At 41.6% G+C, this 24,599-nt stretch overlaps 2 protein-coding genes across 4 annotated transcripts in view; one reads left to right on the plus strand and one right to left on the minus strand.

The window, feature by feature from the left end:
• Positions 1-297: 297 nt before the first annotated feature.
• On the minus strand, positions 298-8,898 carry FPGT (fucose-1-phosphate guanylyltransferase). Of its 2 annotated transcripts, XM_035122876.2 has the most exons (4): positions 8,696-8,898; positions 5,735-5,902; positions 3,490-3,582; positions 298-1,771 (listed from the first exon to the last, which is right to left on the minus strand). In XM_035122876.2, the coding sequence occupies exons 1-4, from the start codon at positions 8,772-8,774 to the stop codon at positions 321-323; spliced, it is 1,791 nt and encodes a 596-aa protein (XP_034978767.1). In that variant the 5' UTR covers positions 8,775-8,898; the 3' UTR covers positions 298-320. The 2 variants fall into 2 exon arrangements, with proteins under 2 accessions (XP_034978767.1, XP_060132802.1); XM_060276819.1 differs by lacking the exon at positions 3,490-3,582.
• A 173-nt stretch (positions 8,899-9,071) lies between these two features.
• Positions 9,072-24,599, plus strand: part of LRRIQ3 (leucine rich repeats and IQ motif containing 3) — a 44,147-nt gene continuing 28,619 nt past the window's right edge. Inside the window, exons 1-4 of one of the 2 annotated variants that reach the window (XM_035124021.2) lie at positions 9,072-9,189; positions 16,475-16,775; positions 17,703-18,026; positions 19,471-19,604. In XM_035124021.2, the coding sequence (XP_034979912.1) occupies positions 16,512-16,775; positions 17,703-18,026; positions 19,471-19,604 (722 nt within the window). In that variant the 5' untranslated portion in view covers positions 9,072-9,189; positions 16,475-16,511. Of the gene's footprint in view, positions 9,190-11,175; positions 11,640-16,474; positions 16,776-17,702; positions 18,027-19,470; positions 19,605-24,599 lie in introns of those variants that run through there. The other variant, XM_060276818.1, reaches the window with a different exon arrangement.

Consider the following 24,599-nt stretch of genomic DNA (forward strand, 5'->3'; position numbering starts at 1 on the left):
GTTCCCCACTTGAATTAGTAAAAACCAAAAACATAATAATAATAATGGACAGCTATTTGCCTTTGTGTTTTTATAGATGTGAAATATTTCATTAATTTTTTCATCAAAAGAATAGTTTATCTGCATTTTTTGCATTATTAATGTTATGCTACAATAACACTGTTAATGCAGTTTCATTATTTCTACTTCAATGAAAGACAGACGGGCGGAAAAGTGTGTATACTGCTTGCTCCTGGGTTTCCGCAAGCTTGAAAGCAATTAATCCTCTTCAAATTAAAGAACCGGGGGGGGGGGGGAATGTTAACACTTCCATACACTTTTCACAAATCAGATTCCCTTTTCAGTTTCTGCAGATGGATTTCTTCATAGAGCTGATGCCTGAACCTCAGCATGTCTTCTACATCTTTATGGCGAAGCATTTCCTCAACAGACAAGAGCTTAAAACCATTCAATTTAAAAGGCAACATGTTCTGCGCCGAGTTTAACATCCCTAAAGACACTTTCAGTGAATTGCTTAAAGTGGAGCAAATAGGGAAAAGCCGAGCTGTCCATAACCCTCGACAGGTCTCATCGCCAGAAAAGAGCTCGTCCGAAATTCTCAGGCCCCAGAGCTCCAAGCACTGTCCAAGGCCGATTCCCCAAAAATTGATTAAGTGAGTATCTGCCAAATCTGTCACTTTCTTTTTCAAGTTGTCTTCTGTACCAAACGCCATGCTCACATACATTCCTTCTCCATCAATCCTCACGCTTAGTGTAGCTATGAAAGTGTTTGGAGGTATGTCTGCTTTTGTGTCAATATAACAGCCGCTGATGATGCTGTTTGTTCCCACTGAAACCTCTGGTCCCAGCCAAGAATATTCAACTACTGAGCCAGGTGCAACAGAACACCCTGGACCGAGGACACTGTGAATGACACATGCCGATTTCCCCAAGTCCTCCACACTGTTTGGACAGATGCTAAAAGCATTTGGCATCAACCCCATTTCCGACTTCAGCTTCCTATCAGACGTGAAATGAAACAAATATTCGCACGTTGTCCCAATGTGATAGAATTTGGAGTTATTTAAGAGTACAACATTGAGTGGCAATCCTTTTAGAAGTTCAAATATTTTCTCCCTTATTTCCACTAGGCCCGACTCTTCTTTTGTGACATTTTCTATGTTTTTCGCATAACTTGGTGTTGCTCCGGGCCCCAATGCCTGGAGAAAGTCACCATAGGCATCTATTTCACAGCACAACACACCCATCTGTTTATAAAAGGCCAGAAGTAGTTTTGCAGTGGTGTGATCAATGTAAAATAAACTATCTGTGTACACGCACTCAGACATGACTTTGGAGTTTCCCTGTCCTCCAGGAGAAGATGCTGGACAATGACCTCTTTCACACACTGCTCCAGACTGACACATCCTTGCAATGCTAGGCTTATGCAGGAAACAGTGGCAAGATCTGTATTCGAGCTGTCCCTTTTCTGTCAAAGGTGATGTTGGCTCCAACACAAACACGCCATGAGTTGTACCAATGGTCAAACTGGAAGGATGGGCTAATGCAGTAAACCCAGGCTGATCAAACCTTATGAATTCTGTTGCTCCAGTACTATAAAGTTCAATATCGTCGGCACAACTAATCAGGATGCCTGGATTCATGTGAAGGGGAAAATCAATGTACATAGCCAATTTTAAATCCAGCATTTGATAAACTGGATCCCCAAAAGGCAAAGCTGTGAAGATTTTTCCCAGAGCACTTGCATTTGGTAAACGTTGACTGTAGCCACCTTAAAAAAATAAAAGAGTAACTTTTACAATATGCACACAGGTGTTCATGCAGATACACAGAATTTAAAGGATTTCATAAGTTATATAACATTTTACCTAACCTTTTTTTTGTGTGTGATTGATGATGTAGTCCTGTGAAAACTTTTAAGAAAAACACTAGGGCCTAATTTGAATAGTAGAGTGCTGGGTATCTGGTGGGCAGGGCTTGTGTCTTTTGCTCTGGAATCAGCCCCTCCCTTCAGTGGGTGTTCCGTTATGTTCAGTTAAGTGTCAGTTAAGAGGGACCAACTGCCTCTTCTTGCAGAATGTCCTAAACTGTGTGAGGGGATATTCCCAGTTTGCCAGGAGGACTGATTTTGTTAATCACACCAACCTCCACAACAAAAACACCATTGCTTGTTAAGAACAACCATTACAGAATTCATTAAATCTGAGGCAAAAAGCCATGTAATGCAGGGGGATTTATTTATTTAGATATATAATTTTAGCTTCCCCCAAGGGCTCAGACCAGGTTACAACATTTACAAAACATGTTTAATTAAACAGGGAAATGAAAGCTGAAATTGCTATTTAAATTATGACTGACACATTCACCTTATACTGTATGAAAGCAACTGGCTCCCCCATCATGGATGTGATGTATAAACTAGACCAGGTTTCCTCAACCTCAGCCCTCCATATGCTTTTGGCCTACAACTCCCATGATCCCTAGCTTACAGGACCAGTGGTCAGGGATGATAGGAATTGTAGTCTTAGGAACCTGAACTAGACTCTTCTCTCAAAAATGGGGAGTAGCCATTGCTTCTTTATAGCAGTGTAACCTGGTATCTATAGCAACCAGGAGGGCCGCCTTTAGCCTGCAATCTCCATCTTGGGACAGGGTCTACTAGGTGACCTAATGACTACAACATTCAGCCTAATTTTTGTACACTGCCCCCAAACTACTTTTTGCAGAACATTCTGCCTGATGAAGAGTTCTGGAAAACTTTAAAGCTTGTCACTTTTAAAATAAGGACTTCCACAAACATTGATTTAATTCTGATTGGTTGGCTATAAACTAAAACAAAAACCACCATTTGGGTTCACATAACACAAGCCATATAGTGGCGTGTTTGTGCTGTGTGCTACATCCATCGAGGTGGCGAAGCTGCATGGAGGGCAGGAGGCACATTCACAATCAACCCATGGTTGAAAACAAGTTATAGTATGACATCCAAACTAACAGTATATTGAGAAAGTTATTGTCAACGTGCATGTTTCTCTGTATGCCCGGATAGAAGACAATCCCATAACCAAGTGTATACTATTAAGCATACTACCCACAACATGTTAATGGACAGTCTAGGAATGTGGTTATTACTTTCTGGTTCACTGAAAATTCACCACACACAGGATTGCACCGGATTTCTGAATCCAGTGCTATGTACCATAAGGAAGTTACACCCCACCCTCTCCAACTTTAGGGGAGTGAGATTTTTATTGGATGCTGGCATTGGCTGTTATATATTCCTTCTCTTCTCCTGTGTAAGGTCTTCTCCTGTGTAAGGTATTTGCAGCGGATGATGATTCAGATGATTTGACCTAAATAAGCCAATCCAATTTGAGTTTAATTTTGTAGTGGGGAAAACCCCTATTAATCTTCACTGCTATCTTTTCTTCAAGGAGGAAAAACACCCTACATAATGCAAGAGAAGTGTAATTTAAAGGAACAGATTACCAGAATGAATTAATATGACGGTAAAAGAACCCCATTTATCACCATAACGTTCTTCTAAGCACTGAAGGACATGAAGCGTTGATCCACCGTTTCCTACAAAACATTTCAACACATACTTCAATTTGGAAATAACAAGAAGAGGCAATCAATATGCCTTGAGTATTCAGTTCGCTCACTTCTAGTATGAGATCACTTAACTGGGCTCACATAATAGGATGGAGAGAAATATCTTTCTTTTGGAATTTATGTCAGTTCAAATCCCCTTAAAGCTCACTGGGTGATGTTGGGCCAGTTCACCATCTCTCTGTCTAACTTACCTCACAGGGTTACAGTAAGGATAAGATAAGAGTTCCCATGAACTGTCCTGAGCAATTTGAAGAAAGAGTGGGATACAATAAATGTGATAAAATGAATATATTTACATATAAAGAAGCAAACAACGGGTTTCTGCTTTCAAGACTGCTTTCGCTAATACAGTCAGTCTATTTTTATTTCTACCTGACTGACATAAATGCAACACATTTATGTTGATTTTTTTTTTACTTCATAGTGATTTGGGTAATGAAAATTTTATATTGAAAATTTACCTCAAAGTTGTCAAGCCCAATGAATAAATGTATCATATGTGGTGGGGGTGCCGGAAAATCAAAGAATTTTGGAATCAGTGCCTTGTGTTGTGCATGGGATCACTGGAGCAGCCACGACACCCTATTGGTGGTCCCTCAAATCCAGGAGCAATTGGGCTATTTATCCAAGACTAAAATGAACATTAACATACTTCTTAAACAGACACAGATTTTATTATGACTGAAATCTGGACTCCCAGCAAGCCTGGGCTCTTTATCCTTCTAGAGTTAGCCATAGTGAAACCTTGGTTGGCTGCAAAGTGGACTGTGACCTCTCTCTGTTAACTCTAAAGTCAGGCTTGGTTGAACAGTAAAAAAGGTAAAGGGACCCCTGACTGTTAGGTCCAGTCGTGGACGACTCTGGGGTTGCGGCACTCATCTCAACTTACTGGCTGAGGGAGCCGGCGTACAGCTTCCAGGTCATGTGGCCAGCATGACTAAGCTGCTTCTGGTGAACCAGAGCAGGGCATGGAAACGCTGTTTATTTTCCCGCTGGAGTGGTACCTATTTATCTACTTGCACTTCGTGCTTTCGAACTTGTAGGTTGGCAGGAGCAGGGACCAAACAACGGGAGCTCACCCCGTCGCAGGGATTTGAACCGCCGACCTTCTGATTGGCAAGCCCTAGGCTCAGTGGCTTAACCCACAGCGCCACCTGCATCCCTGGTTGAACAGTATAAAGCATATATACGACACTTTTGCTAATACAGGAGAAAAGCCTGCTGGATCACGTTAATAGCATATTTAGTCCAGCAACTTGTTCTTGTGATGGCCAAAGAAATGCCTATGAGAAGCTTGCAAGCAGGATTTGACCACAAGAGCACTCTCTCCTCCTGCAGGTCCTAGCAGCAGGTATTGAGAACCATACGGGCTCTGACCCAGAGTAAGATAGATGTGGGTTCTTATTTCATAAGGTGGAATTAAATGCAACTGATCATGGGGTTACTAGCTAGGTACTCCAACCCTTTGCCCAGTTTCTACCTGTAGAAATAGCCTTGGCGTCTTAGACACCATAATACATGATGAGAACGCACAAATGATAATACCTTAACTAGGATAGACCTTAATGAATCTATTCAACTGTCATGTCGTCCAAAAGAACATCCGTCTCATTAATACAGATGGGAGTTGCACACTTGAATCAAAAGAAGCTTAATAATAGTATTTGAACATATTTTTGGAGGTTTAATTAATATAATTCAGCTTCTAATGGCATTCTGGAAATCTTTCAGTGAAAGAGATACAGCTGTCATAATATGCACCCGAAGGAGAACCTTTTTATCTGTCTGAAAATTAATCAAATTATGCTGAATATTTAAACCACAAACTGGCTCGGTTTCTGCTCACCAGATGACTGGAAAGTTAGCCTTCCAAACTTGAGGCATGAGCCTGCCCAAAGTTAAGCAAAATATACTGTTGAGCCATGCTGGGTTCTTATGGCAGTGAGGGCAAGGTACAAGATCAAATTATTATTATTAAACTTAAGCAAGGTTATGTCCTATGAGTTTTAATGGAAAAAAATGATAGTGCTTATTTGAGCTCAGATTGTGCTTTTAACTTTGCTACAAGGAACTTATCTGTCATATTGTTACATTCCCAGGAAATGCGATCAGAACCCACCAATTTTTGGTCCAGGAGGATCCACGAAAACATGGTAATGAACTCCGAGAGGGAGTTCCTTTCTTTTCAGCTTTTGGGATAATTGTTGCTGGTAAGCTATTTCTTGTTTCTCGTCAACTGCTGTTATTACAACAATATCCCAAAATGTTCCAGTCTGCACCGTTTTACCTGTTTGAAGATAAGAACATTTTATTACAGGAGATACAATTGCCAAGAGCACTGAAGCGTGTTAAAACGATCCTCTCCCTAATAGACCACAAAGCTCTGAGGCTTGGCTCCCATTCCTTCCTTGCCTTTCTAGCTAAACCAGGGATGGAGAAACTCACACCCACCTGGGGGTGGGGGGCAAATGCTTCTTTACCTGGCTCTTGAGATTTGCTCCAGGTCCTAATAAAGCTATTGGGCAGGAGTTACCCAAGGGTTTCTTTTTGCGCAATGGGCTTTCCCCGCCTCTTCTCCTAACATCACCCACAGAAATTGGCTCAGAGGAGTTGGAAAAGACCCAGAACAAGTGGGAGCGGGGGGGGGGGCATTATCTGACTGTGGATTTTGAAGGTTTATGAACCAACATGGCTTCATCTGTAATCTGGATAGCTCAGTTGGTTAGAGTGTGGTGCTGAGACTGCAGGTTCAGTCCCCATATGGGATGGCTACATATTCCTGCATTGCAGGGGGTTGGACTAGATGATCCTCAGGGCCCCTTCCAACTCTGCAATTCTATGATCTATGCTTTTTGGTACTATAAGTCAGTGACTCTGCATACAGAATCAGGTGATATTAACAATGCCCAGGACAAGAGCGGCTCTTTTGTTACAATGCTCCTGGCTCTGTGAAAGTACAGTATGTGGTTTAGTCGGAGTAGTTTGATCAGATTCGTTATTACTTTGTGCATTACACTGGGTTTGTCAGGGAGGGAAATATTTTTATTTTTAAATGTTTACACAGATCTGATAACTACAATTCTGCAAAGACAATGTGTGATTAAAATCAACCATTCACTAATTAGTTTTGGAAAACAGTAACATATCAGGGATTTGTGAAGAGAAATTTGAAGAAGGGGAATTGGGGCAGTTGCCTACCTAACAGCATCTATTGATATAAGAGAAAAGAAGGAAACCTAAACACCAGGCTCAATTTTATGTTTGCTTAACATCCTAAAGGGCTCCCTTCCGCAACTATTCCCAAAGGCAAGGAAACCTAGAGTCACTTAAAATTCTGACACACTTCATCCTTTCTCTCCCCTGGTCTCCCCAAGAATAAGAAAGAGCTCTGGTAACACGAAGGACTAGGCATAGCTCCTTGCCTGAGGGAAAGAGCTAGTTTGTCCTCTCCTAGCTGACTATTTTTGTTGTATTTTGTTTTTTGTTTTAAAAACAACTTGGTATTTATCAGGGGACAAGAAAGGAGAATTTGTGGTTTGAGCGTTGACTCCTCCCCTGTGCCGTGAATGCCAGAAGATTAAAAACAAGGAATAAGCACATCCGGCAGCTAAGATACAGGACTGCTTCTCTCCGGCAAGGAACTTTTTCTATTCCTTTGACGGCCAACCTGTGGAAAACAGTACCCCATCAAATCTGGTGCTTGCCTTCAGATTACTGATATTTAGTAATCCCTATCTGAGCTTTCTAGCTAGTTCAATTATTGCACCTGTACCATACACTTTCTTTCGGAAGCTCGAAACAATTTTCATGGGTTCCCTAGTCTCTCTCCAACCACTGGCCATACGTAGACGTGCTTGCTTTACCAATATTAAAGCATCACATTCCGGAATAGTCTCTGCAGATTGATGCACTTACTCAACACAATGTTATAGGAAAATACACTCAGAAAAACCATTTTCACTTATGAGGCCTCAAAATAGAAGCATGTGGAGCTATGATGTGAGGCTCAGATAAAACAGTTTGTGGATTCTATAAAATTATTGTCAAAATATGTCTCCATTAAGACATGGATGAGAACATACTCCCATGTCATCCCTTCCTCACACTGCTAAATAGAAAGAAAATCCTGGAGACCTCAATTATCAAGTCACTGTACCTCTCACTAATGGTCTGTGCTCTGTCTCACTGAGAAAGGAATAAGGCATTGCCTCTGCCATTCCACATTCCTCTGTAGCATGGCACGCAACTAGTGACACAACTAGGCAGCAATCCTATGCACATTTACCCAGGAGTAAGCTCATGGAACAAGCTAGGACTTCTGTATAAACATGCATTCAATTGTGCCGCTAAAAAACATTTGAACTGCATGTACAGTCTTCAAAATACATTTTTTTGGTAAGAGGATTTTGTGTGCATTTCTTTTTAAAAGAACTGAAGCCTTGTTTTGGAGAATGAAACAACTGCAGTCTCAATCAGATGAGCGTCAGGAGGGAGAGATGGGTAACAAGCTGGCTGCCTTTAAAGAAAGATGGCAGATATCAAAACCATCCACGGTCTCACTTTTATAGTTTCTCCCTGTAAAGGGATCACCTAACTCCCGGTATCAATGGGTCTCTTTTTGCCAGGCTAGCAGGGTCTGCAATGGGGGAGAGACTGAGCAGGTTCTATGGGTGTGTCAGCTTTGAAGCAAGAGCTGCAGTACCGGTACATTATTTTCCTGGCCAAGTTTCAGTGTAGCCTGGGCGGAAAAAACAACAACACACTTCGCCTCTGTTGTCCGGACCCTCTTCCCTCAGAATGGGGACCTGGGTGCGGAGCGTATTTTCTGCCAAGGTGGGCAATGAAAAGGCAGGGGGTTGCAGCTGAGCATGCTCCATTGCATTTGGACCTGCCCAGCAGCACCGTTACACATGCAGACCGGACAGCGGCCCAGCCCTGGCCGTTCCTTCCTTTGCACGCTGGGGATACTGCGGGAGGGGAGGCCTTCGAAGTAACTCTCGGGAAGGCCGTTCGCCAGGGAAGGAGTCAGCCGCAAGGTCTGCACACTGCGCCCGGGAGTCCCCCAACCCAGCCCTTCCACCTCTCAGCTGAGCGAACTTCTCCAGCCTCTCCCGAGTGGCTGCTCGCAGCAAAACTTCCGCCTCTCCTGCAGCCTGCATGACGGCAGCGCCTTCTTCTCCGTCTCTCGCTGCTTCCGGGCTCGGGCAGCTGACCCGCCTCCTGCTCGACTGGGCTGGCCTCGCCAAAGCAGCCCGTTGCTTCGGCGACCAGGAGGCGCGCAGATCCCCGCGAAGGCTGCCCAGCGGGATGCGCGAGGGGCTGGAGGAGACAGGCAGGCAGGCAGGCAGGGGAGAGGACGGGAAGGAGCCAGGCGAGCAAACAACGGAGGGGAGCGGGAAGGGGAGAGGCAGGAAGTGGGGTCGGTGGGTGCGCCTTGCATTCTGCCTAGAAGCGGGCAGAGGCAGGCGAGAGGGAACACCAAGCCGAGCCGTCACACCAGCGCTTGGGAGCTGCGCGGGGCCCCTTCTCTCTTTGCTGCCACGCACTCTGTATCTCTTACACACCGACACTCAGGTATTCATGGTTGTTGTTTTTCTTGAGTAATGGGCTGTGTTTTTGAAGTTGCGAACAAATTAACAGGGCGACTCTTTCCTCCTCCTCCTCTCTCTCTGTGCCCCCTCCCACCTTTCCACATCTCCCAGCTTAACTGTTTCCTGCTGCCTCCCTTTATATCCTGGAAAGACACCTTTGAGAAAGACACACACACACACACACACACACACGGTTGCTAGTCCTACTCACAGTAAACTCACTGAAATGAATTAAAAATACAAACATTGATTTCAAAGAGTCTGCCCTAAATAGGATTTAGTTGGATGTAGCCTATTATGACCAAAGTATCTTACCCAAAAATATCTGCACAAACCAGTTTATCTGAGTGCATTATTCTCAAGGTGGAGGGACTCATTTATTTATAATTGCTTAATCATGTGTGACTACATTGCATTATGTTGTAAGGACCTTTTATAAAATCTTAGAATTGTAAAGTTGGAAGGGACCCCAAGGGTCATCTAGTCCAACCCGTTGCAATGCAGGAATCTCAACTAAAGCATCCATGACAGATGGCCATCCAACCTCCGATTACAAACTTCCAAGGAAGGAAAGTGCAAAACCTCCCAAGGGATTCTTTTGCACTGTGGGAGGGCTCTTGCTGTCAGAAAAGTTCTTCCTGATGTTTTGTCAGAATCTCCTTCCTTGTAACTTGAAGCCATAGTTTTGTGTCCTACCCTCCAGAGCAGGAGAAAACAAGCTTGTTCCATCTTCTATGTAACAGCCCAGATATTTGAAGATGGCTGTTATATCTCCTCTGTCTCCTCATTTCCAGGCTAAACATACCCAGCTCCTTCACACTCCTCATAAGGCTTGCTTTCCAGACCCTTGATCATCTTGGTTGCCCTCCTCTGCACACATTCCAGCTTTGTCAATGTCCTTCTTAAATTGTGGCGCCCAGAACTGGACACAGTATTCCAGGTGTGGTCTGACCAAGGCAGAGTAGAGTGGTACTTGATCTAGAGACTAGACTTCTGTTGATGCAGCCTATAGTACCGGTAGCATTAGCTTCTTTTGCTGCAGCATCACCTTGTTGACTCATATTGTGGTCTACTAAGACTCCTAGATCCTGTTAACATATACTGCTGATAAACCAAGTGCCCCCCACCTTATATCGGTGAAGCTGGTTATTCCTGCCTAAGCATAGAACCTTTCAGGCTGAAAGGGACTAGTGGGACTTAGAAGAACAGAAAGCAAAATCCCTTCTGATAGGCTCCAGCGTCACTTGCTGATTTGGGGATTTTTTTAAACATGGAATTTTGTAAAGCACTTACCTTGATTAGGGAAGATTTAAGAAGGCAGTCTTCATGTGACCACCCCACCCATAGGCACCAACTCCCTATGGCTGAGGGGAGCTCAGACCCCCCCACCCCCTGCAAAATTGGGATGGGGCTAAGCCCACCCACCCACCTTGAGGGGCCAGACCTCGCTGGGTCTTCCCATGCCTGCGGCAAGCCCCATTGGGCTTTCCCACAACTGCAGCAGGCTGCGAAACAGCTATGACACCACCTAAATCCACTGTTCTTGAGCACTGTACTTATGGCTGTTCACAGAAGCAGCATGCAGGTATGAGAGATTACATCCTCCCGTATTGGCTCCTGCTTTTGCATTGTACTTGGGTGCTTTTGCCAGGCAGGAATAGGTGCTTGAGGTCTATCTGTGGTTGAAACAAGAGAAACAAAGAACATGATGAGGCATTAAGTAAAGCAAAAAGAGGTGGAGTCTGAGGTGACAGGAACTGAGTTCCTTCCCACCCTTTGGGAAGGGAGGGAGAAGGGAGGGACAGTAGGAAGGGAGGGGAGGACCGTGGCAAATCAACAGGACTCCCGCATGAGGAACAGCAAGAGGGGCGGCAAACCCAGTGACCACCCCGGGCAGCAAAAGCCTTAGCTACGCCACTGATAAGTATCTTATTTTTCCTTTCAATAATTTCAGTTGGGGGGGGGGAGGTGACAAGAAATTTTTCGCAACGGGTACCACCTGACCTTGCTACGCCACTGTGCAGAGGCACCCTCTTTCTCAGTTTTAAGTGTATACTTTTGGAAGCCACCCAAAGTGGACCTGGGAAAACCCAGCCAAATGGGTGGGGTATAAATAATTCAACTATGATGATGATGATGATGATTATTATTATTATTATTATTGCTCTTACACAATCGGTCATTATTTTACTACCGGCTTTGGTCGGACCTTGCAGTTCTAGTTTAAATAAACCCCAAACACCCCACAAATAAATCCCACAATTTGCCCACCCCTCACCTACAGAACACAACTTCTCTCTCTTTCTGGGTGTGCAGCATAGAAGGTCAGTCATGGAAGAAGCAGCCCCCTCATCTACCCTTTCCTACCTGCTTTTTCTCCCTCTGGAACAGGGATTGGCCTGCACATAGTCCTAATATTAATGCATGTGACAGGTAAGAAGAACAAATCCACCAAGGAACTGGGGATATCTTTTGCAGGCAAAGAACGTGCCCTGCCACTGAGATAACAGCCTTTCCCAGCCCTTCCTCTCTAGGGAAGAGAGGATGGTCTGGAATGCTGGGAGAAGGTGACAGTTGGGTGTTGAAGGGAGAAGCAGGCAGGTGGGAAGAAGAAGCCAGGCAAGAGGCTTGGTCTGAGGAAAAGGGCAGGACACACCACATCTGGAACCTCATACAGGCTTGTAATACAGTGCGATGGTTTGATGCAAGGTGGTGTCATAGTCTGCCATTACATCCAAGCTTGGTGTGGAAATCACATTTAAGATTCATTACCGTTCTGGTCTATAGCCGAGTGCAACCCATAATCTGCTAGTTCTATTGTAACAACGAACTATGGTTTGCATGGAAGTTGAAGTAGCTACTGGTAATTGGCCAGATGGAGAAAAGAGATTCTGGAATGCTTTCAGCATGGAGATGCTCCCGGCACGTATTTTGATGTCATTTTGGTGCCAGGCAAAAACTTTTTTTATTTTACTTTATCAGGCCTATTAATTTGATTTGATCTGTTGGCTGGTGTATTTTATGTTTAGGGTATGTTTTTAGTTTGTAATATTGTGTTTTCAAATTTTGAAAGCTGGCCTGGGAATTGAATTTAAAAAAAGGGTAAGGTGTGGATTTGTGTGCTAAATAAATAAAACTGAGAGGGAGAAGAATAGGAGAGCACGTGATCATGAGGCTTGCAGTGCCCAAGCCTGGCTTGATGTTGTACATGATCCAGATCAATGCTCTTCTTTATCCAAATTTCCAAAAGATTGTTCCTTATGCTAAGAATTGTACTTGTGTGCGACTGTGCACATGATTGTAATATTAATGCAATGTCACATCCTCTTACCTCCCTTCCTATTGCCCCCTCTGGCAAGAGAGACCCACAGGACACTCAGAAAGGCTCTCACTCATCCACTAGCTTGACTAAGAAAAGAAAGAGGTAGCATTCTCCTGGTGCTTCTTCCTCAAACCCTTTGTGCTTTTTAGATCACAGAAGGTAGCTGTGGGATTCCCCCCCCCCCCCATTACAGGAATAGAAACAGGGAAGAAAAAAAACATGCCCTGAAAAGCTTCCTGAAGGGGAAAAGCAGTGAGCATTTCCAGGGTTTCTTATGTGCCTGTCTCTTCTCCAAGCCCTCTGCTTACCAAAGGTGGGGATGAAGTTAGTACCAAGAAGGACAGAGGCTTTGCTAGTACCTGTAAGCCAAGCTGATATTTGTAGACTCTTGACATCTTGCAATTTTCTTATGCAGTTTTCAGCATATTTACCTCTTTACCCGGGGATTTGACACTTATGTTTTAGGACCTATCCTATTCTGTAATTTGTTTTAATTTATTTTAATGTTGCACTGTATTTTAAAAAATATCGTAACATGCCCTGGTGAAGGGTAGAAAATAATTCTTAACTAATAATGACAATATTACTAGTAATAATATTCTAATTTTAACAGCAACACCACCCCTTCCTCCTCAAAAGTCAGGAGTCACAACTTACCACCATGTGTGTGTGTGAAGTTCTGTTCTGATAGTGAAATAGTGATTTCATAGGTGAGGGGTAGCAGCTAAGGGGAACGGTTTTATTGTTATTATTTTCTTGCACCTCTGAAATGCATAGTTTGCTTATTTAAAGACTTATACTCTTGCTTTAAACAATCATTATGCAACACAATGGCAAACGCGATTATACTTGTCTTAGCAATGGGGCAACAAAGAGGAAACATGATGCTGAATGCAGGAGAAATAGCCCCCTCTGGGAAGTATGGGACTTCTCATACAGGCCACATAGAATATGGCTCTTGGTGATGAGGGAAGCCTTGAGGCAAGTCTGTAGTAAAGGAAGAAGTGGTTTAAATCTAGAATTTAAAGGTCCGCAGGAGTCATCTCTATTGCTACTGCATGCTCCTTTTCCAAATAATTTCAAAGCAGCTCAGAAGAACAGTCAACAAATCAAAACAGACATAGTCATAAATATATAAACTACATTCCATATACACAGTATTTCACATCCACATTTGCCAGTTAACAAAAGCATCCATATTAACATTTCTCCAAACTTCGAAATGCATTCGAAATGCTGCCTTCAGCAGCAGGAGCAGCCTATGTCTTCAGGAGCTATGCCGTCCCAGGCTGAGTGGAGATGGGTCAGGCAGAGAACAGGGATCAGGTCTTTTCAGGGTTCACAGTGGTAAAGAAGGCCACACACTGTAAGCAGCAGCAATGTTGAGTTGCCTGGAGGCGACTGCTTCCTCTGTCCATCTAGGAATAGTGACATGTGGCTTTAAAAGAGGACTAAACAAATTCATGGAGGGTAAGGCTTTCAACAGCTGCTAGCCATGATGGCTATGTTCTGCCTTCCCTGTTGAAAGCAGTGTGCTTCTGAACACCCCTTGCTGGAAACCACAAGAGGGGACAGGCTTCTCATAGGCATTTAGGTTACTACTGAGAGAACAAGATGCTTTACTAAATTGACCACAGGCCTGATCCAGCAGGATCTTCTTGAAAATGCTTGTTTAAACCATTCCTTTACAGATTTGCCATTGATCAGTTGGTTTAACTCCTTTCTAGCAAATTGGGGCTCTGTTCTATTCTTTCTTTCTTTTTTTACAAACGGCCAAAGGAAAAATGAGCCACGAGTCATGTTCTACCGTGTTTCTCCAAAAATAAGACACTGTCTTATATTTATTCCTTCCTAAAACAACAACAACACGGTGGCTTATTTTCAGGGGATGTCTTTTTTTATATTAAGTATGGTACAGTTTAACCTACAAGGTTAAACTGCCTATCACTATGGCATATTTTCGGGGTATGGCTTATTTTCGGAGAAACACGGTACCTGGCTTGCTTGTTCCGCTAAACTGGCTTATATATTTTCATGTCTCCACAATCATTTTCAGTACTAAGTGCAATGCGAGCATATGAGTTCATTTCACTTGATACAAGTGGAATGTCCTCGCAGGGCTGCGTTGGGAATCTTGATATTCACCGAGATCTTCTTGATGTATAAACGTGTGTGGAGATCTCTTTCTATATCATTGCTTGGTTTATAATGTTGTGGCCTCTGTCAGATACTTTTTGCTCTATTCTTTCTTTTTAATTTTAAGAGTCGGATCAAATCTAGTCTTCGGTGGATTATAAAAGTACAAAGTGCAAATGAAAGGAAATGAAGCAGTCGTGCACTCTGATATGGTCTCACCATGCACAAATCCTGCAATAAAAGAAGTCTTAAAAATAAGGCAGAAGCCTCTGTATGAAATCACACAAAAAGTACATGAAACCCTGGTTTTGGTCCTAACAAAAAGACTACTTTATCCATCCTTTAAAATAAGGGCAGAAATTAAAGGTGCTGATGGTCTTCTTACTTTAAAAATAAAAGTAATATATTTCTGAAATTTCTTCACTAATCCAGTAAATATTAATTTGACATCTCTTTAAACCATGACAAAGCAGACTTATATGAGGTGCGTCTCTAAAAATTAATTTAAAATATAGCCTCATTTAATTTATCTTTTGCTCAGTTAAGGCTGAAGAAATCATAAATTAGTTTTCTGGCAGATCTCCAGTGACCTCAGTGGAATTTTGCTGGCACAAATATAGGTTGGATTTTAGGGTAAAGTTAACTGTTTTTCATTCCTTAGCCAGTTCAGTAATAGTGCTCATTGTGCAAGATAGTTTTTTAAAAGTATTTTTTAATTAATATTTTCAACATACTTACTAAAAGCAGCTAAATTTCAATCTATATTGTAGCTTATTTCCCCCAGCTTTACCCAGATCAGGGATTTGATCAACTCCAACCCCAGTAGAAAATTCAGACTGCAATTGGAAGCACGTGGCCTGCCTTCTACTGAACTTGCGGCTCTGTTACATACTCATTTACCTTTTAATGCATGTTGGGAGTGTTCTCTGAAGGAAACGGAATAGCCACCTTGAGCTTTAAGTAGCTACTAGTTCAGTGTAGATATTGCAGGTTTTCTAGCATTGGCCAAAGTCATGCTGCAGGAAATGGCTGATATCCCTGACTAGCAGCTGAGTTGGAGGAAGGACGTACTTTTACAGTCAGGTGATGGGGAGCAGCATTGGAGACAAGGGGACATGTCATGTTGATCAAGCAGTTTTCACCGATAAGCCACATCATAAGCAAATGGCATTAGTAGTGCACACCTGTATGTTGCCTCCAATTCCACTTTACTCTTTCTTTCTCCATATATGTTTGTGTGTGTGCACATCTCTGTACACACACACACACACACACACACACACACACACACACCACATACACACTTGCTTATCCTATACTTGGAGATTCAGTTAAACATCATAACAATAAATGATATGTATTTAAATGACACTTTCATTGAACAAACAAAAGTTCTTGTTTATGACTAGCCCCTAATTCTCCCCCTCCCCCCGAATATAAAGGTCTTGCACTGTTTCTAGAAAACACTTTGACCTAGAGTACAATTCATTGTGTTTGCCTGCATGTTTTCCAGCTTATAGGTACACTATTTTTGTTTTTGTTACATTATCCATTTGTATTGACACAGTTCCTTAGTGTTTTCTGTTATTGTGATAACATGGAAAAAACAGCAGAATTTTGCACTTGCTTACATGTTTTCAAATGGTCTGTTAGATTTCTTTCTTCCTACCTGCCTCCCCTGGCGCTTCTAGTCCTTTAATAGAGCAGGGGGTGTTGTCACAACCAGCTGGGTATTTACTTAAGGTACTTGAAGTTTTTCTTTTGAAAGTTGAATAAATGTAACCTACTGTGTAATCCCTCCCCCCCTTAGATATCTCATGGATAGACTGTAAAAGAGATCAACAGCCATGGAGGAGGAATTTGCAAAATACCTCGTCTCTGCTTCTGAAAAGCTGCTACTCCAACATGGGCAAACCGCCGATCAAAAAGATCTAAAGAAGCTGCAAAATCTCGTTATGGTCAGGATACGCACTCAGTATTTATGCAATCTAAGAGAGATGCAGTATTGTGTTTCACTTAAAATATGTGATTTGTCTGGAAATTTCATTGTGAATATTGATGCACTTGAGTCTTGCACAAGTTTAATTAAACTGGATCTTCATAACAACCAGGTGAGCAAATTTTTAAAAATTAACATACAAAGTATGGTTTGGGGAAACAAGCCAGTTTTTTTATTTGTTTCTGTAGGTCAGACATAGACAACCTTGGCTCTCCAGATGTTTTGGAACTACAACTCCCATGATCCCTGACTACTGTCCCTGTTAGCTAGGGATCATGAGAATTGTAGTTCCAAAACATCTGGAGAGCCAAGGTTGCCTATGCCTGCTGTAGGTTCTTGATGCAGGCTTAATTTATGCTGCAAAAGCTTCCACCATTTAGATTTTTTTGATTCTAACAACAGAGGGTGTTTGTTTGTCTGTGAGAGGTGGGGCTGGAGAGAGAGCTAGACCCAGCGTCCTCTATTTCTTCTGGACGTTATTGCAATAGAAATGTGGCCTTTTCAACATTGCCAAAATTGTATTTCTCACGATACCTAATGTATGAAATTAGCTGTCTGAAGAACTATAAATCATTTCCTGAAATGTTGATATTAAGAGCCCAAAATGGTGTCAGCATTTTCATGATGGTGGGAGTCAGGTGGGAAAACTATTCCAGTTTCCACTTTGAGTGTTTGCTTATTTTCTCTTATTTTTCACAACATCCCCCCCCCCCCTTGAAGGCTGGAATTTTACCTTTTCCTTTTGAAGCACTCAGTTGAGATTCTCACGTTCATTTGCTCCAAAGGATACTGCGTTGCTCCCTCGTCTTGAAGTGAATGGGGGAATCCCAGCCACACATCATAGCACACACGCATCTCAGGACTGGGAGTGTTGTCTTTGATATATAAATAAAACTATGCAGATGACCATTGACTGGGCTTATTATCTTCCTTGGCTGAGGAAGCAATTTTAGTTTGACAGGTTACTTACACTACATTTTTCGCAATGTATTTACTTTTTTCTCCTTTCTTTCAAAATTGTGTTTCAATGCTGTTTCAGATAGAAGAACTTCCGGGCCCCGTGTTTTGGGTAAACATGGCAGAACTGCAGCTTCTGTATCTTCATAATAATAGCATTTCAGCACTGGAAAATGTGCATTCGTTATCTTTCTGCCCTAATCTGATTGCTCTCACCTTGTTCAACACTCCACTGTGCCTGAAAATAGCATATAGGCATATTGTTGTGAACAGCATCTTTTCACTCAAGGCACTGGACTACTATGTTATTTCTGATGAGGAAATAATAGAAGATTGGAAGCTTCCTGAAAAATACAAACCCTTTACACCTAGCTTTTATGTTGATTTTTGCCCTACTTCTGGAAAGGTAAGTTATCTAGTTGTTTGTTTGTTTTAAGGCATGCCTTCATAGGAATAGTAAGCTTCAAGTATGTCATAATAATCTGTAGCCATTAGCTGAAATCCAGCAAGCACAATGGAGCATTCCAAGTTCTTTGCCTGCCAGGAACCCTGTGTGCAAGTATTCATTATTGTGGCAAATCGTCATGGCTTGCAGTTACAATTATTGTTCATCAGATAATCCTAAAAATAATGAATGTTTTCATAAATTTAAAGCATCTGAATTTTTCTCTGTTTTGAATTAACAGAAACATTTAGAGATGGAAGAAACAATGGTTTCACAGCTGCTAGGACTAGAATTCATGTCTTTGTTTAGTTACACAATTTTGATTCTTTCCTTGGCTCAGTGAAATGTTCCAAATGTAAAAACATTGCCTTCCTTCATTGAAGCCAACATTGAAAATATGCCTAGAAAATGTGACTAGGCTGCATTTTTCTTTTTACTAGCCTGCTAAGATGCTAGTAGCACGTGCCTCGGTGCTGGCTTCAAAAGAGCCCCCTCTTTAACATCTGGCATGGAAATACGTGAAGTTAGCTTCGTTTCAGACTAGCAAAAATGAAATGCCTTCTGCAAAACAGGCTGGCGAGGAAGGGACAGAGATAAGAGAATTTTATTCCCCTTCCTCTGTAGCCAGAATGGAAACAAATCCAACTGGTGGAGGAGGAATGATGCTCACTCACCTGTATGGCATTCCTAGTCGCCTGTGGATACCAGGCAAGTTGTTAAATGCAAGGCTGGCTGAAACCACTTAGTTTACAAAAGAAATATGCTTAGACTGATGCTCTTTGAATGGTAAGATCTGCTTCTAGGACCGCTTTCTGGGTCCTTTGGTCCTGGTAAATCAGACCCGGTTCGCATGGCACAGTAAGAAACCTGAGTGAGAGAACCGATAGAAATGGAGAGGATTAATCAGGGGCCCAGAACAGCATCCCTACAGGGGATTGGGCTAGATGACTCCAACTCCACAATTCTATGATTCTACTGTAACATTTAGAAGCTTTAGCCATGACAGCACCTGTCACATGATTATCCCTGCCCCTGCCCTGGTTTCTTGCGGGTGGGGGCAGCAATGTGATGCTTGTCCTCACTGGCTAACTACTAAATGTAAAGCGGGGGTGTGGAGAACCCTCCAGAAAGGACCAATGGTGTTTCTGGCTGGTCCAATAATAGGGGGATTTGTGATCTTTTGTGAGCTCAATTACCAAGCTTCAAATAAAGACAGTTCCTTATAAGTTAAGAAATACAAAATTTCCTGGAGAAAACCAAGGGGGCAAGTGTTGACCAGTATGCCTGATCCATAACATAAAATTAGAAAAGTGCATGATTTATTATTATTTTTTGGGGGGGGGAAATATGTTTTAATGTATGTTAACAGAAAATCCTCATTATTTGTTGTTGTTGTTGTTTGTAGGAAACTACATTTCAGGAAGAAATGAAAATGGTAAAAAAGATAATTTCCAAAATCAATTACATCCTATCTTTTCATTCGCCAGTCCTGATTATTCAGAAATGGATAAGAGGATATTTAATTAGAAAAGTATTGTGGTAAGTATATTTTTTGCTTAATTTTAATCAGGAGCTGTTTTCATGCAGGGCAGAGTAGCTAATTTGAGCTGACTTTTCAGCCATCTTCTTGTACACAAATACGGTAAATATGTCTGCAATGCAACATAGCAGACATTACAAGCTTTCTTGAAATGGATGTTTGGGCGTAGTTATATGTTGGGACAGTTTAATTTTAAAAATGTTGTACATAGAGAAATAAAAAAATTCCTTCAGTAGCACCTTAAAGACCAACTAAGTTTATATTTTGGTATGAGCTTTCGTCACGAAAGCTCATACCAAAATATAAACTTAGTTGGTCTTTAAGGTGCTACTGAAGGAATTTTTTTATTTTGCTTCGACTCAGACCAACATGGCTACCTACCTGTAACTAGTACATAGAGAAACTGTTAGCAGATTTTACTAGAATGGCTCGTAACTAAAGGGGCAGAGTTGCTGTTTCATTGATCTGTCGACTGGTTTTTCAGTCATGCATTATTTCAGTAATTCGGGGAGCAAGAGTGTGCAATCCACTTCTCATTAAAAGACCCATGGCAAAGCATACACTAATTTTAATAGTTTTTGGACTGTTGCATCCAGCATATCTGGGGGTTATGCCATAAGAAAATCCACTGCCACTCTGATTCTAAACATTTGCAGCAGTCTTCTTGCTACAACACGGAAGTAATATCTTCTTGCTGGTGCACCGATATAGTTTGTGACATTGAGCTGGGAAAGCGTTTGGTATATATGACAGCATTCTAACCCATGTTGTACTAACATATTTGGCTTCTGGTCTGAACACTGGACCTTTCATTGTATAAACTGATCTTTGTTTTGCAGACAGGAAAGACATATTGTACAGCGTTCTTGGCTGTAAGTGTTTGTAGGGATTAAAAATGAGTTTATATTTATAGAGAGCTTCCTACGTGATGCTGAGCCTTGAGCATAGCAGGTGCTCTGTTTTCTACATAGGCCTAAGTGCCAATTATATCTTGTAAGTTCTTATAAATTCTGGCTCCTAGTTGTGATAGTAATACCGACTCTGGAGCTGGAATCTATGGAAACTCACAACATAATTTTTAGTAATTTTTAATAATAATAATAATAATAATAATAATAATAATAATAATACAACTTTTATTTGTATCCCGCCCTCCCCGGCTGAGACTGGGCTCAGGGCAGCTACTGTAACGTCAAATATATATCATTGGTATAAAATCAAACAATAATTAAATTACCTGCTAAAAACAAGTCAGGATCAAATTAAAATCTAATTAGATGGCTTTCCGCAGCATTAGGGTTGGGAACAGTAAATGTTCATCAAATGTACTCTGTTCTTATATGGGCCTGTGAGAAGTAGATATTCTAGAAACATAAGTTCTATTCATTAATTTCTATTTCATTAGTTTCTATTTGGCCACTATATTATTTGGAACTGGGTGGATAGAAGCAGGTTATAGATAATCTAAAACATTTTGTGTCTTCTTTTTTTTAACTTTGTGGTGTTGCAAAAGCAGCAGAAACTCCTGACTCTTTATTCCCCTTGAATGAAAAAATATATGTTATTGAACCTTAAATATTTGCACATTATTTGATAACTTAACACGCCATTGCCTTCACAGTCTTCCATAATAGCTTAAATGATGCCATTGAACGTGTAAGAATATCATACATTATTGCAAACACTTGGATTGTGTGACAATTTTGGAGCATGAAAAGCTTTTGAAAAAATATTTCTCCCATCATGGAGGGTTTATTTCAACTAATTATCTCAAGCTTGTAGTGGTTCCCAGTTTTATAACCTCTAATTATTAAAAAAATACGCTGTCATTCAGATGTGTGCATGAAAGTGATATTCGGTGTGAGGAAACATATATAGGACATTGCAAAACAGATTATAAACACATAGCAAGGCATCAAAGGCAAATAAATATAGAATTAATCAACAGTGGCATTCTACAGCTAAAGCGTAGATTAACATATGCACAGAAACAATTGATCATTTACACAAATTTGTCAGAGCTGAATAGCTGCACTCTATAATATTCCAGAAATAAGTGTCACTGGCATTAACTTTTTTCCTTTTATGTAGTCTACACACAGAATTTTAAGGAACCTATTTGATATTGTAATATTGCAGTATGGAGCGCATTGCTGCTCCCCCCCAAAAAATCACAGGCTGTTCTGCAGGGTCCCCCAATACTTTGTAAAAGATTTTAGGTTCACAGGTAGAAGGAAGAATGGGCAGAATTTGCATCCCCTTCTCTTACATCAACTGATGCCTCCACTGGGTCAACAGCTAGTGAAATAACAGCAATAGATTTCACTTTAAAATTTCACATTTTGAACATGTGTAAGCTGCAGCAATGCATACTGTAAAAGCTTATACAGTGGTACCTCGGTTTATGAACTTAATCGGTTCCGGAAGTCCGTTCTTAAACCGAAACTGTTCTTAAACCGAGGTGCGCTTTCCCTAATGAGCCTCCTGCTGCTGGTGCACTTCCACCGTTTGGATGCCGTTTTTAGACCAAGGTAAAGTTCTCAAACGGGGACACTATTTCCAGTTTTGCGGAGTTTGTAAACCAAATCGTTCTTAAACTGGACTGTTCTTAAACCGAGGTACCACTGTACTGCTAGTGTATAGTGACCGATTGGAAAAATTAACACTCCACACTGCAAGTTTTTGTTACAGGTTGCATTTGTTCTTATTCTCAAATTTCCCTCCTTAATAAGAGCTAGAAAACAATTGCCGCTTGGTTTTCCCTGCTGCCGTTGTAGACGTTGTGCCGACGCTGTGAACTAGCAGAGTTCTAGTGTTGGACCAATCAGGGATAAATTTTCTTTGAAATGAACACTTTCACAGGGTGGCAAATTCTCTTGATTTCTAGGGAGACAAGGATTCTTTAAAATGTGTGATGGCGTGGACTGCAACTAACTTAACTGTTCAAGGTGGCTGAGAGATTTCTCCCCTCAGATATGACTGTACTTAATCTCTTTATGATACACACACTACTGTGCACTTGCAATCTTTCCACATAATGTTTCAATCAAGGAATTTAAGAATTGATGCCACCTTATTAAATCCAATATTCAGCTTCTGTGAGTATAGTTGCCAAATTGCACAAACATGTCCAGGGAAGAGAGTAGCGAAATACTAGCATAACTGGAGATGAGGACACCTTTGTACGTGCGCATGCCGTGACAAGACTTAGGTTCTTAATATGCTTGGTGCTCGCCATTGTATGTGCAAACACACACACCCAAACTTCTGCAGGAAGTGAAACTTTTAGAAGTATTATGCTACCTAGAGTGGCTGCAGCAGAAGTGCATTAGTATACATGATGGGGAACAATATGCACAGTAAAAGTTCATGGACTTTGTTGTTGAAAGTGCACGTGCCTAAGTGATGTGAATGACTAACTGAGATATTTCAGATGTTAAAAGTTTTCTTTGGTCTTTTCAGCGTGATATCTGAAAGAAAGTTATATTCTCCAGGGTATTCTGCATTCATGTCGTGGGTGCACTACACCCCACACCAGATGATGTTAAATTCATGCTTAGCATCATAATTTCTAAGATGAAAAGCACTGACTTGTGCCTTTGTATTATTTGTACACAGATGGTGTTCTGTGAAGCATTCAGCAAGCAAGCAAACCACATCTGTCAAAACACTCTCCATCCATTCCAGCATCTTGTGCTGAGTAGCAATTGAAAGGTTGTCAGTTTAGATCAATGATTCTCATACCACGTTGGGTTGACTGGTCATTTGTACGAACCGAAAAGCCCAACTACCTTAGGAGCTGCAGGTAGCTCATTTGAGCAGTTCAGGAGCCGTTTCTTGGCTGATCGAGGAAGTGAATGATGAAGTCCATTGTAAGACTATTCTGTAGGAACAGTCTCTTGAATCTCCTTTCCTCCCACTTTCAGACACATGCAAGGACTGATGCATGCTGGAACTCCTCCCCAGAGGAGGAGGGGAAAGTAATAATAGGACTATGATAATCCCATGGGGCCTTTAAACTGGCCTGTAAGAGGGAGTGAAGAAGCAGTGGTAGTTATGGAAGAGGACTGATTGGTTGGAAGGGAAAGACAGCAGAGCAAAGGGAGAATTAGAAATGCTGCGATGGGGACAAAGTGAAATATGTCCTACTGTGGGACAGCACTGCTTCACTGTAGCATCTCTGTAGTTCTAAAGATTTGTTTGTTTTTCTTCTTTGGAGACTCAGAGCACACTGGAGGTCCATGTATTTCTGCTACCTATCTACATATCTTGTTGCTTAAAGCAACACTGAATACTGACAGCCATCTTTGTTTTGATACGCACAACCATTTGGCATGAAAAGTGAAAGCTACTTTAAAGATAATCTTGTCAAGCTGCTACTCTGATGAAGAGTGACAGACTCTGCATCATTTTGGCAGACAGGTTAAGTTTTCTTTGGGGAAGTGACAATTTTCCTTTCCCCCCCCCCCCAACTAATGAAAAGTGTACAAAATGCGTCTTCCCTGAGCCAAATGTATTTTGAAGAGAGAGTGCACCGAATATGAAACATAAAATGCATGCCTTTACATGTTGGCACCATGGTGGGCATCCACAGAAAATCTGTGCGCTGTTGAAAAGTTTAATAGGAACACAAACTTGCATGTCTTTCAACATTGGGATGTTAGGAAGATTTCAGTGGCTTTGCAGGCATATACACCAAAACAAGTGTTTTAAGATCAGAGGGACAATTTCTTATAAGCTGGATGTTTTTGGCACATATCATCGTGGAATACTTATATAAACTCTGCTAATTTGTGAAAACTAGCTTTTCAGGAATACCGGTAGCAGTAGTTGCATTTGAGTCCATTGGAGCTTGGCTACAGAGGACTCCTAAGAAGATCTAACAGCTATACGATTATTATGACCCTGTCAGGGAACAAGATTCTCTAAGTAAAAGTTGCTGATACTACTCCCTAGCCTTTGGGCTAAGGTTAAATAAATAAGTGATGGGATAG

Source organism: Zootoca vivipara, chromosome 7 (genome assembly GCF_963506605.1).
Source record: "Zootoca vivipara chromosome 7, rZooViv1.1, whole genome shotgun sequence".
NCBI classification, from domain to species: domain Eukaryota; kingdom Metazoa; phylum Chordata; class Lepidosauria; order Squamata; family Lacertidae; genus Zootoca; species Zootoca vivipara.